The sequence below is a fragment of the Mus caroli genome, unplaced genomic scaffold, assembly GCF_978045245.1.
Source record: "Mus caroli unplaced genomic scaffold, Mus_caroli_1 scaffold_1, whole genome shotgun sequence".
NCBI lineage: Eukaryota > Metazoa > Chordata > Mammalia > Rodentia > Muridae > Mus > Mus caroli.
Genome location: NW_028227256.1, coordinates 127,225,696 through 127,239,448, shown reverse-complemented (window position 1 = coordinate 127,239,448; position 13,753 = coordinate 127,225,696). Strand labels below are relative to the sequence as shown.

General features: G+C 44.1%; 1 protein-coding gene across 9 annotated transcripts in view; it reads left to right on the top strand.

Moving 5' to 3' along the window:
• Window positions 1–13,753, top strand: part of Pfkfb2 (6-phosphofructo-2-kinase/fructose-2,6-biphosphatase 2) — a 28,178-nt gene that overhangs the window by 4,600 nt on the left and 9,825 nt on the right. For all 9 annotated transcript variants that reach the window (XM_029474219.2, XM_021165600.3, XM_029474238.2 and 6 more), the window contains 12 exons: window positions 4,173–4,298; window positions 4,768–4,864; window positions 5,256–5,322; window positions 5,457–5,531; window positions 5,768–5,824; window positions 6,736–6,860; window positions 9,836–10,043; window positions 10,420–10,566; window positions 11,425–11,529; window positions 12,195–12,324; window positions 13,060–13,122; window positions 13,567–13,631. In XM_029474219.2, the coding sequence (XP_029330079.1) occupies window positions 4,173–4,298; window positions 4,768–4,864; window positions 5,256–5,322; window positions 5,457–5,531; window positions 5,768–5,824; window positions 6,736–6,860; window positions 9,836–10,043; window positions 10,420–10,566; window positions 11,425–11,529; window positions 12,195–12,324; window positions 13,060–13,122; window positions 13,567–13,631 (1,265 nt within the window). The remainder of the gene's footprint in view (window positions 1–4,172; window positions 4,299–4,767; window positions 4,865–5,255; window positions 5,323–5,456; window positions 5,532–5,767; window positions 5,825–6,735; window positions 6,861–9,835; window positions 10,044–10,419; window positions 10,567–11,424; window positions 11,530–12,194; window positions 12,325–13,059; window positions 13,123–13,566; window positions 13,632–13,753) is intronic.

Here is a 13,753-nt window from a genome sequence, read left to right as displayed (position 1 = left end):
TGTGTTTTTCTCCGCTCTGCACAGAGACTTGGCAGTTTGATTCTTATAGACATCTTGTTCTCATCCATCTTACTAAGGAGAGCAGATTCATAGTAACCTATTCTGTTTTGCTGCTGTGTCTTTTTTTTTTTTTTTTTTTTTTAAAGAACCTCACTCAGGGTAGGTATCTTCTAAATTGATAAACCCAGCCTCACCCTGTTTGTATTGTGTGGAAAAGGTGCCCTGTTACAGACTCCCTGGTTGCCTGTGTTGCCCTGTTACAGACTCCCTGGTTGCCTGTGTTTCCCTGTTACAGACTCCCTGGTTGCCTGTGTTGCCCTGTTACAGACTCCCTGGTTGCCTGTGTTGCCCTGTTACAGACTCCCTGGTTGCCTGTGTTGCCCTGTTACAGACTCCCTGGTTGCCTGTGTTGCCCTGTTACAGACTCCCTGGTTGCCTGTGTTGCCCTGTTACAGACTCCCTGGTTGCCTGTGTTGCCCTGTTACAGACTCTCTGGTTGCCTGTGTTGCTTTATTTATAGCCCAACTCCTGTCCCTTGCTGCTTATTACACCTGCTTGCTGACTCTGAATCTGAGAAGTGACTGGTTTCACCTCGGGCAAAACGATGGCTGTAGTGAGCCAGAACCTTCAGAGGAGCCTTTTGGGGACTTGAGTCGTTTCAGGGATCGGGTTGTAGGGGTGCTGCTGGATGGGGTACTTTTAAGGTACCCAGGTGAGGAGTCTTAGGGGTCACTGAAAGTAAGGTCTTATCTGCTTTCTTTACTAATTTTCTCTCTTTCTCATCTTTTGTTTCTTTTATTTATTTTAAAAATATGGCTAGTGGATTTGGAGAAGACAAATGTATTTTCCTGAACTACAAAAGCAGTGCAAGTTGAGAAAAGCTCAAGTAATGCAAGGAGAAAACATGGAGAGTGAAGCACCTTCCCGTCTCTCCTGTCTTCGCTAGATTCACCTCTTTTAGGTGTTTATTTCTGGGGTGTCCCATTAACAAACACAGGTGTGCTCATGATATACATACTCTTCTGTTGCCATTTCCTTGTAAAGAGTTTACTCTACCTTGGACTCTTATTTTTTCATGTTGGTAAATCCAGATTTACCTTTCTACACTGTGTGAATTTCAGCCAATAACTGTGTGAAACTGTTCACTCTCACACAGAACACTTCAGTGAACACAGAATACTTCTCTATGCTCACATCAGCAGCTTCTCTTACAGAAGTAAAAGGAGTGTGATAGACCCAGTGGAATCTTCATCCACATGGACAGTGTGTTCTTTGAATGTTCAGTGCCTCAGGATATTTATTTGCTGGAGGTTACTGGGTATTACTGACTGGAGCTACACTGCTTAACAAAACTACCAGTTTTCTAGTATGTGCCTATAGTTCTATGAGCTTATTTCATGCTTACTCAGTCACATGGCAGAAGACAATCAGGTTTTGAAACTTCGAATGAAAAAAATTAAGATAATATTAATGATATATGCCTTATGGTTTTCATATTTCAAAATGTGGGGCCCATTTAATGTTGGTAATGAAAAAAGTCCTTGGCCGTGAGAAGATCTGGAACCCTTCCTCTCCTAGACTCCTCTCAGATAAGCATAGAGAACACAGTTGTGTTTTCCATGGAACCTTTTGTCAGGTGCTAATGTGATGGCCAAGAAGCAGCAGATTAGGCTGAATAGGAGGCAGTCATGAGATCAGTCTTGTGGCTGAGAAGCCTGACCTTGACTGTCTTTTGTGGTCCTGTGGGCCAAGCTCTTCCCTTCTCTGGGCTTTAGTTTTCCCATTTATATGAAAGAAACTGTCAAGCTCTCATTCTGACTAAGCAGGTTCATAAAGAGAAAATGAGTTGAAGCTGAATAAAGCCAGTTTAATTTCAAATACAGGAGACAAAAAGAATCTCAGGGTTGAAACTGTTCTTCATGTTAAGAAATGCTGTCCCCGTGTCACAGGTAGGTCAGTGTGAAGGACCTTCCATTCTCCCATTCAAACTTAGCGGTGCTTTTGCGTGTTTAACAGATAGGAGACCATCTTCCTAGTTTTACCAGTGTGGCAGTTTGAGAGAGGAAGTGTTATTTAGTTTAGTTTGTTTTTCTTTCTCTTTTTCCAGAAAATGAGAAGGCCTCGTTATAGCGTGTGTGTGTGTGTGTGTGTGTTCGTGCTATGCATGTTCTAGAATGAGGTTGGTGGTATGTTGCTGAAGAATAGGGGTGTGCAGTGCCTGTGGCACAACCCTGTGTTTTCTTTAGTACTTAGCTTTCTTTGGCCAGTATGGTGAACACAGAGCAGCCACCCCCTGGTTTCTTTTAGAGCAGCTCACAAGCAGGTTTTCTTTCTAAATGCTGGTGAGGGAAACAGCACCTTTGGGGAAAGTGGCTAATGATCTGGAAGATGTGGCAGAGGAGTGTGCATTAAGCCGGGGAATATGAAGACTCAGGTTTTCCTACTCCACCCTGGTGTCAGGTAAGGCTGTTTGCCTGCTGGGGTCAGTGTTCAGTGACTTAGGCCACAGAGGCTGTATGGTGCTGTTTACTCTCTCTAAGCTCCTTGTTTGCATAGAGATGAAAACTGCTTATGCTGCTTCTTGGTGGAACAAATTAGCCAGAGTCAGCAATATTCCCCATGCAACAGGGGTGCGACCTCTCAGTAAGGGGTTTCTTAGTTCTTTTTGAAGGAAAGAATCCAGTCAAGAGACATTTATTTAACAGAAATTTATTTAGCAAAGTGAAGCAAACAACCTAAAGAGACTGAAGTATGCCTCTTCAAAGCAGGGGACAGGCTGGGTGGTTCTGAAATGTGGGTTTTAAAGGAGCCTTTATGAGTATCTTGTAGGTGGGTGCCTTTCTCCTCCCAATTGTAGTGGGCCACTTTTCTTTTTTAGCTTATTTCTTCCCATGTTCCCTTCAGAAGGAGAGGTGTCACAACAGCAATGCACATGATACAATGATTCCGGTCGAGAATGCAGTCCCTTAGGAGTGCACATGTATGGGAAATGCCCTGCTGCCTTAGCTTCTGGCTTGGTGAGAGCAGACTCACTACAGCTTTAGAGATGCTTAATCTAGACTGACATCCTCATCCTCATGGCACATGCTGAGGGCCCCCTTTTCAAAAGGGTGCTGGGAAGCAGAAGCTCAGGGTGTATTCATTTTTTCCCCTTTGTTGTCTATGTATAGTCTTTCTCCATGGAGCAAGCCTCCAGCTTGAATTCTCCTGGACAACCTTAGCTTGGGTCTTGACTTCAAGAAAGAGGTGACCAGGCACAAATGCAGGTCCTTTCTCTACCACTGCTCTGTGGGAGCATGGCCAGGGAGGAACCAGTTCCTTTAGCAGACTGAAAAGGCCTCTTGTTAGGAGAAAAACTGTCTGGGAAGCACAGGTGTGCTTCCAATGCTAGGTTGACACTTGACTAATTTGTGTGTTGTACAAGTCACTAGCCCTCTAAGCCCACCAACCCAGTGAAACTTAAATTTGTAAATGAATAATGGTGAAATAAGTTAGTTACTATGGAAAGGTAAGCAAAACAACTATCTTGCTAACCAGTCATCTTGCTTTTATATGAGCTGTTGAAACAGGCATCCCTCCATGCCCTTGTGTTTGATCCTGAACCTTTATGGAGTCTAGTCAGACCTTTACCCTGTAGGCTTTGCCCACCAACTATCACTGTAACTTAGAAATTAAATTAAAGGAGGAGCTTATGACCTGAGTGTTGTGGCCAAAATAATTTGAGGTAGGGTTCTTTTTGCAAAGACCATCAAAATCTTGTCTGAGGCTCTGGAGGGATGGTTAGAATCCTCAATGGAGAGACTCTGGGATCTATTTTACAGTCATCTCAGCCTGGGGTGAGTAGAACCATAGCTACAGTGCTATTAGGCCTTCTCTCTCTTCCTACTCTTACATACTATTTCTTTTCATCCTGGGAATCTCTCTAAAGACTTGGGAAAGAACTGCCTTGGTGTGGGCACTTTATGGAAGTCTGCATGATCCTTTAACTGTGTTTCAGGAGGATATGCCAAATATAGCCTCAGTCTGCCCTCTTACCCGTCCTAGGCCTTTCCTCTCTAGGTTTATGAGGATTAAATGAGTTGATGGCTATGAAACTTCTCATCTCATGTGTAACACTCATGATATGTGTCATAATTTTATAGCTCTATCTCTTTCTTTTTCTTTTTTTTTAGCATGGGCTTCCTATATGACCAACTCCCCAACACTCATTGTTATGATTGGCTTGCCAGCCCGGGGTAAAACTTATGTGTCTAAGAAACTAACACGCTACCTCAACTGGATTGGAGTGCCCACCAAAGGTAGGTGCAGGCCATTCGTTGGGAAGGGAGTTGATTAGTTATGGGCCCCACAGGTCTCTGAGAGACTTCATCTTCTTCGCATCAAGGTCATGTAACGCTTCTGATAAACATGAACATGGGTTCTTCATTTGCTGAATGTGTTCCCTGGCCCTAGACTTGTCTCCTCCAGGCCCAGGCAGCTCATCCTAGTTTTGATAGAATACCTTTGGTAAAAGTATTCAGAATTAAATGAGAAGGTGGTATCTCAAAACCCTTGGCACATGTGTCATATTTTTGAACCTTAATGGTACTCTGGTGAAAAAGTAATTGAGGAGGTAGAACCTCAGCTCTTCTCGTAAGTCAGGACTTTAACCCAACTTTTCTTAATTTGGTATTGTTCCCAACATACACATTGCTCTTTCCATCCCATTGGCCATTCATAGGCCAAGAAGTCTCCTCTAGTGGGGCCATCGTATTGTTTTTGCTGCAGTGTTTAATCTTGGGGTATATCGACGTGAAGCAGTCAAGTCCTATCAGTCTTATGATTTCTTTCGCCATGACAATGAAGAGGCTATGAAGATCCGCAAGTGAGTCTTTTTTTAAAGGCCTGACTGAAATCAACTGTTTTTAGGCAGTTGTGAGATTGAATGTGTTAGGGTCCTGTTTTTCTCAGGAAATATTTTGAGGGGATTTTAAGGGAAATTATTAGATTGAAAGACCAACTTAGGTTGGATGGGTAGCAGACAGGACTCTAGAAGATGATTTTATGTGATGCCTAAAGAGGTATAAGTCCTATGAGTTGGACGGGGGCAAGCTGTAGGATGGCGTATGAACTCCGTGGGAGAGTTGGAAGATTTAGTTAGGGCAGACATGACAACCAGAAAGATACTGAGGCTGAAGTGATACCTACAACTGTGCTTACCTCTGGCCGTGTTTTACCTTAGCTCTCCTCACTGATTTTCTTTGTTCTCATGTCAGACGGTGTGCTCTGGTGGCACTGGAAGATGTTAAAGCCTATTTTACTGAAGAGAGTGGGCAGATTGCGGTGAGCCTTGTCTCCTTTCCTTCTTTATGTTCACTCTTCCAGCATCCTGACTACTCAGCCCCATGTAGAGTCAGCATTGGGTGATCTCTCATGTGTTTCTTCTGATTCACTTACTTTGTATGCTCTCTGTGTAGGTGTTTGATGCCACCAATACCACTCGGGAGAGGAGGGACATGATTTTGAACTTTGCCAAGCAGAATGCCTTCAAGGTGGGTTCTGACTCCATGCTGGAGGAAGAGAGGAGTGGAAGTGGGGAGCAGGGTGGAGAGACAAGAGTGTAGAACCTCTGACTCTGCTGAGCTCAAGGTTTGGATATCTGAATTTGAAGGCCACTTTATGAAGCAGATCCTGCAGATATGGTAGCTGGTGGAGTAGATGAGCCTGTGCTTTCAGTTAAGAACCTGACAATTTTGATGGGTTTGTCATGCCTTCTCTCCATGTCCAGGTATTTTTTGTAGAATCTGTCTGTGATGATCCTGATGTCATTGCTGCCAATATTCTGGTGAGTGTCATCCCTGTCGTCATCAGTCAGTCAGTCAGCTAGTCTCTGTTTCTGTCTCTGTCTCTGTCTCTGTCTCTGTGTGTGTGTGTGTTTGTGTGTGTGTGTGTGTGTGTGTGTGTGTAATAGGCTTACCATCATAGAAATCTTTACTTGAGAGCATTTGTACCTTTATACTTTTATATTTTCCATGGGAAGAGTCTGGGTCTTTGAGGAATACAGTAACAATGAGTTGCTGAATGGGGAACAGCTTAGACTGTGGGAGTCCTGGCTTTGTGTTCTGATATTACCTGATACTGAGACTTAAATATTGCATCAGATTAGACTTCTTTTTCCTGCCCAGCCACCTCGTAGGAAGATCATATTTCTTCCGTTGTTTAATGTTCTGATCAGCATTGAGTACTGCGCTTCTGAGTCTTATGGACACATCAGCAGACAGTATAGTGGGTAGGTTGTGTTTTGTTGTGTGCCAAGTAGGTGTCTCTGTCTGCTCTCCTAGAGCTGCCCTTCCATCCTAGGAACCGTAGTTGTTGTATTTGAGGAAGAGGCAGTGATTCATTCCTAAGTCAAATGCTGGGTCACATACCCTATGCTGAGTAGCAATAGAGGGGAAATTAGAGCTCATTCTGTGTTCACAGGCAAACGTATAAAGGGATTGGGCTCAGAAGCAGCGTTAGCTGCATAACTGCCTCTGTCCTTTGGCCAAAGGAAAGCACATGACTCCCCACCGTCTTCCCTGTCTTGGTTGCCAGGGTCACAGGACAGGATGAGAGTGTTCAGTGACTGGGGAATGCCAGTGCTCTGGTGACAAGCTGCTTTAAGGACTTCTTTTTCTGTTCTTTAGAAGAGGCTATTTGTAGGACGGCTCTTAAGAACAGAACTCTGACCAGGCCTTTATGTTGCTGTGATTTCAGGAGGTAAAAGTGTCAAGCCCTGACTACCCTGAAAGGAATAGGGAGAATGTGATGGAGGACTTCCTGAAGAGAATTGAGTGCTACAAGGTCACTTACCAGCCCCTTGACCCAGACAACTATGATAAGTAAGGTTTAACACCATGATCTGAGGGTTGAGGCAAAAGGAAAATTGTCTTTCTCTTTTGGTCTCTAATTTCTTCTCGTAATCTAAACCTATGATATTTGTATCATTTCACAGAGCAGAGTTTTTTATTGTGATATTGTCTTAGAATTACTATTGCTGTGATGAAACACCATGACCAAAACAAGTTGGGGAGGAGAGGTTTATCTGGCTTGGACTTCCACATTGTTGTCTATCATTGTAGGAAGTCAGGACAGGAAGTCAAATAGGGCAGGAATATGGAGGCAGGAGCTGATGCAGAGGCCACAGAGAAGTGCTGTCTACTGGCTTGCTCCCCAAGGCTTGCTCAGCCTGCTTTCTTATAGAACCGAGGAGCACCAGCCCAGGGGTGACATCACCCACAATGGACAAGAACCTCCTCCACTGATCACTAATTAAGGAAATGCCCTACAGGTCGCTTACAAAGCTCGCATTTTTATCAATTGAGAATTTTTTTTTAATTCGCCTTTCAGATGACTTAAGTTTGTGTTAAGTTGACATAAAACTAGCTAGCACAAATACTTATTTGGGTTGTGTATTTTACTTAATCATGCTTAACCATATTTTCTTATCAGTTTTTCTGTTCAGTTGCTTTATTTTCTAGAGCAGCAATTCTTAATGTGTGGGTTCTGATCCCTTTGGGAGTTGAATGAACCTTGCACAGGAATCACATATCAGATATCCTGCATGTCAGATATTTATATTATGATTCATAACAATAGAAAAATTAATGTTATTGAAGTAGTAATGAAGATTATTTTATGCTTGAGAGTCACCACAGCCTGAGGAACTGTGTTAAAGGGTTGCAGCGTTCAGAAAGTTGAGAATAACTGCCCTGGAGCAAGGCTTTCCATCTAAGCATTATTGACATTTTGAACTATGGAATTCTTTGTTGAAGGGGCTGCTCTGTGTATTATAATATGTTTAGCAGTCTCCCTGGCCTCTGTCTACTTGGTGCCAGGAACAGATCCAAGCTGTGATGACTGAAATGTTTTCAGGTACTACCAAAAATCTCTTAGGAGCACAAATCATCTCTAGTTGAGAACCACTGCTCCAGATTTAGCAAATTGGAACTAGAATGCTGTAGGATATCTCTTGGAGATGTGTCATCAGTTTTAATCAGATTTAAAGTTTGCTTCACTCAAGAGGAAATGTCTGATCAGTGTGAGACATCATGACTGTGGTAGTATCTCATAACAGTGAGGCATAGAATACAGATTGGCTTGCCTGGTATGGGGTATAGTAAAATGTTAAGTCCATGCTGAAGGAAGAGAGCATGGAGACTATGGGAACATTGCCTTAGGAAATGTGTTTTGCTTTGTGTTTTTGAGACAGTGTCAAGGAATCCATGCTGGCCTTTGACTCACTGTATAACAGAGGATGACCTTGAAATCCTGGTCCTCCTGCTCCCAACTTCATAGTGCTGGGATTACTGGGTACACAGTTGTATCTTGATGAAACAATGTTATAGTCACTAGTTTTCTCCTCATTGTGACAGAACATGTGACATAAGTTACTCAGGAGAAGTTTGCTTTGGCCCAGTGCTCAGCAGGTACAGCAACCTTGACAGCGAAATCACAGGAGCAGGCCTGTCTTCCTCCCACAGGCTGCTGCTTATTTATATCTCAGGCTCAAGTAGCAGGAAAGTTGTGCTCACTTAGCTTTCTCTTTCCTCTCCCCCCATTTTTTGATTCAAGATCTCAGTGTCCTAGGATAACCTTGAACTCAGAGCAGTCCTGCCTCTGCCTCCTAAGTACTGAGAAATGTGAGGCTCCATGCCTGGCTCCATTTTCTCCTATTCAGTCCATGACCTTCTAGGCCATAAGATGATGCTGTCCACAGTCAGGGCGAGGGTTCCTCCCTCATTTGGTCTTCTGTGGAAACACCGTCACAGATGTACCCAGAGGTGTGCACCCCTGATTTCCTAGGCGTTGCTTACTTAGTCCAGCCAAGCTGATGATTGAGAGCAGCATGTAGGACATTTAATAAGACATGGTAGACAAGCACAGTGCTAAATCATTGCAGTCAGCTCATTCATGTTTACAACTTTGCATTTCCTTCAAATGGATTTACCAGAATACTTGTATTTAGATTTCTAAATACTTGTATTTAGAAACATTTCCATAATAAATGGCTGAAAGGCACTGCCCCAGATATGACATAAAGAGGTATCTTTAGTTTGCTCTAAGTCCTGTGTAGGAAAGCATTCTAGAGGGATATTCATATTTATATGTATGTATGTTTGTAGGGTTTTATCTCTGATGGGAGATCCATGATGAGTTACCTTGTTGTGTCTTTTTTCCTTGGTCATTATTTTGAATGAGCTCTTATTTAAGTTTAAGAAAAGCCCCATGGCTATACAGCAGATAGTTGCAGTGCTGTCCTGAGAAAGGTTGATCAGGTGTCAGAGGGTACGGCAGGCAGCCTTAGAGTGAGCGTGTGGTTTGTCTTCCCCTCCCTCTCCTCCCCCGAGTTGCCATGTTCTGTCTAGATTTTGACCATGTCATGGGGGCCCCAGATGTCTCACAAAAATTTGAATTTAGCAAAATCTTTAAGTCACTTAGTCTAGTCCCTAGAAAGCCTGAAATTCTGTTTTCTACACTTAGATAAGCTACATGACTCAGGTTGGACACTGAAGAAATAGTACTTTCTTGCTGGAAATTCAAGAAATTGTATTCCATCTTGGTTTGGAGATGTACTGTCTCTTAGCATTTGGTTCCATAAATGTGGCAATGATGGGGGAAAGAGGACGAATTGATGAGGTGCTACAAGCCAGTATTCAAATCATTCTCTCTAGACTTGTTTGTCTTGAGAGCATCAGACTGAAGCCCCCCTCTACCTTAGCCTCCTAAGTGCAGGTGCTGATAGCCTTGCCCCCCCCCCACACCTACTTTACTTTTAGATTTTCTTACCATGAAATGTCCTCCTCCCCTGTCCCAGGGATCTTTCTTTCATAAAGGTGATAAATGTAGGCCAGAGATTTCTGGTCAACAGAGTTCAGGACTACATCCAGAGTAAGATTGTCTACTACCTGATGAACATCCACGTCCATCCTCGCACCATCTACCTTTGCCGGCACGGAGAGAGCGAGTTCAACCTTTTGGGAAAGATTGGGGGTGACTCTGGCCTCTCGTTGCGAGGAAAGCAGGTGAGTAGTTAGCCAGCAGGCTGGATTTCCTAAGCTTAGAGTTAGAAGGGCATGCTGGAGGTCATCTGTTTTATCCCTCTTGCTTAAATCCCATTTGGGCTTAGGCTGGGGTTTCACACAGCCAGGCAAGTGCTAAAGATGTTCTCTGCTCACTGTTCCTAGCTCTGGATTAATGTTCGGGTCATTTGAGACCCTTTCTGCTGTGATCCTTCAGCCATCAGATTATTGGGCACCATTTGTGATAAGCATGAAAGGACTCTAGCTGAACTTTATTTCCTCTTGGGTTTATAATTTGGCCATGTCTAGTAGTCTCTTTGTGTATTGCATGTGTGGTGTGGTATGTTTTCTTTGTTTAGCTTTTATTTCCAAACCCTAGTTTGCTCATGCTCTGAAGAAGTTTCTGGAAGAACAGGAGATCCAGGACCTTAAAGTGTGGACGAGCCAGTTGAAGAGGACAATTCAGACTGCTGAGTCTCTTGGGGTGACCTATGAGCAGTGGAAGATCCTAAATGAGATTGATGCTGTGAGTAGGCATTTCCTATCAGGGAGTCCTAATTTATATAACGTAGAAACCAGGTCATCAGTGAGAAACCAAGGAATCTGAACCCTGCCACTCCACAGGTTAGGAAGAAGGGATAACTATCCTTCATCAGGGCTTCCTGCCTGCTCTAGTACCTGAACTCAATGTGAGACCCAAGCCAGTCTTTATAGGAGCCATTCTGGCATTTGCAGAGAGTAGAGCTAATAAGGATTCATTTTGTTTCCCTCCCTAGAAAAAGAAATGCCAGTCACTCAGTTGTATAATACTTGCTTTAATCGGCTTGCTAGCAGTTCTGAGAAAGTCCTCCTAATTTCTCTTGGCAATTCTTGTCACTTAGTCCAGATATACATTTGTTTTTGTTTTATTGATACCAGGGCTCATTCTCAGCCCAGGTTAGCTTGGAACCCATGCCCTTCCTGCCTCAGTGTCTCAGATGTTGAGATGCTAGGCATGAGTCACCATGCTCAGCTTAGACATTTTTCTTTCCATCCTTCTCTATGCCTTTATCCTTCTCACAGGATTCTCTTCCCCTCAGTTTCCTCCCCTCCTCTTATTCCTCCTCTTGTTGTCCTGTAGACTCTTTCTGACCTGTGATTTCCCTTGTAGTAGTAGGATAGAGTTGTAGTTCAAGCTAGAGGAACCATCTCTCTCTACAGTGCCTCCTATCCTATCCAGGGCCCCTTGTAACACCCTGACATCCTGGCATAGACATGTGCAGTACAAGGAAAGACTTAGCACATGGCCTCAATACATAGTAAAGCACTGGTGTTCTGAAATGTCATCTTCCTCATCTGAGATGGAGAGAGGCCTACATCCCAACTCTGGTATGGCTCTTTGCAGGGCGTGTGTGAGGAGATGACGTATTCAGAGATTGAGCAGCGGTATCCAGAGGAATTTGCACTCCGAGATCAAGAGAAGTATCTGTACCGATATCCTGGTGGGGAGGTGAGCCTTCACTCCGAGTAGCTGTCTAGTGCTTTGCTGGGCGCTGACCTTAAAGGGAGGAGAAAGGGTGACTTAGGAACCATTTGTTGTCCCGCCTTTGGTCATGCTGTTGAATTCAGCTTAGACAAGCAGTGCCTTACACTTTATGAACTGGTTAAGATCTCTAGGGAACAGGGTGAGAAGCTATCTTCTGATTGAGAATGTTGTAGAATGAACATGATCCTCTTACACTTTCCATTCTGTTCCTTCTACTTCAAAGCAGATAGAGTCACTGAGTGAGTTCGAGTTACTTCCTCACCGTGGTTGAGGCACTGTCCTATTGGTGTGGTTTCCTACTGTAGGGAAGTGGGTGTGGCAAAGGGGAATAAATGAAATGGCAGAGGTGCGGGAAACCTGCACAACTCTTTTGTTGCTACACACTGCTTCTTCTAGTGCTGTGAGGAAAAGAAAAATAAATTGAATTCACACTTAACATTTCTGGAACTGTGGTGTTTGATCTAAATATTACTTCTGAAAGATCTGAGTATTCCTTAGAAGCAGGACTGGGGCAGTTAGGCAACATAGAGGCACTCCATGAGTAGTCTCTTGACTCTGGAACTCCGCCACCAACTTGGCTGCCAGCATGCTCCTGGCCTCTTACCAGCTCTCCTTACTTCCCCTCAAAGTCCTACCAGGACCTGGTGCAGCGGCTGGAGCCTGTCATCATGGAGCTAGAGCGTCAAGGCAACATCCTCGTTATCTCTCACCAGGCTGTCATGCGCTGCCTCCTGGCCTATTTCTTGGATAAAGGCGCAGGTGCCGTTTGAGGGAAGGAATGGGGGAAGGGGTACACATCCAAAGGGATAGGCTGGACTTGGTGCTAGCGGGATTCTTCACTACCGGCTCTCCCTTTCTTCCACTCATATTAGAGACATTCTTCAGGCAGCAGTGAGGAGCTCCCAGCAGCCATTGGTCAGTCACTACTCCCTTCAGTCTGCTGCCACAAAAGCTGGCAATGGAGGATGGCCGATTTGATGCTGCCTGATCTGCCTAAAGGGCCAGCCTCAAGCTGACATTACTGGCAGCATCAGGCTGGTGGTTGACCGTTGAACAGTCAGTTTGTCTCTAGCTATTGCAGATGGTTTATTAGAACAATCTTCACCCTTTGGGTCAGGAGTAGAGCAGTTGTTTTAGGAAAGCAGTAGGAAGTGCTACTCTGGCTCTTTCTTTCCCCAGTCCTCAGGCCACTTGAAGCCTTTGACTGGCTCTGAGTGCTCAGTAGGCCATAGTCTTCTTTCCAAGAGGCCTTGGCTTCAGAATCTCCTCCTTTTTTGCTTGCATTTCAGATCTAGATTGCCCTTCCTTCCTGATCACTCAGTAGTGTGGGTGACTCTTTTGGACTTGACAGTTTCCTGAATTTAGGGAAGAAATGGTATAGCTCTAGGTGATGGTCAGGGTGAAAAAAACTCATGAGCTCCTTATATTCTCTCTTCTTCACATGAACTTATTCTGTAATACTAAGACTTCCTCCCTGGGTCTTCTTTCTTTCAGATGAGTTACCATACTTGAGGTGCCCCCTGCACATCATCTTCAAACTTACTCCTGTGGCCTATGGTAACTATGAGCATGAGCTGGTGAAAGGTGGGGACTGTGGACTGTCAGGACACAGAAGTTGTCACTTGTGTCTAAGGGATGTCCCATTTATTGCTTCTGCATGGAAATAGCATGTGCACATATCTGGGAGTACACACATGCCCCCACATATGCTTTGCTGTGCTTAGACTAAAGTTTTCTTTTAAGCTTCCTCTTGATGGCTTTTCTCTTTTCCTCCTCCTCTCCTTCTAACCTACCTACATTTTGTTGATTGTTTATGTCTTGTGCTTGGTTTTATTTTGTTTTGCCTTTGAGATGGGGGTCTCATACTAGTTGGGTCTTGCTTGGAACTCCAGCTACTGTGGGACTCGTGACAGTTCGCCTGCCTCAGCCCCCAAGCACTGGGATTTCAGGGAGTGAGCCATGTCACTTGGGCCTGACAGCTTTTCTTCCCTGTTTTTTCAGGTTGCAAAGTGGAAACAATTACACTGAATGTGGATGCTGTAGACACACATCGTGACAAGCCGACTGTAAGTATTTTCTGCTCATCCTCAATCTTGGAATCTTTGGGATTAAGAGACTTGGGTTTCTTTTGTGTACCAAAAACAAATCCAGAGTTCATGTCCTGTATGTCTCTTTATTTCCAAGAGGC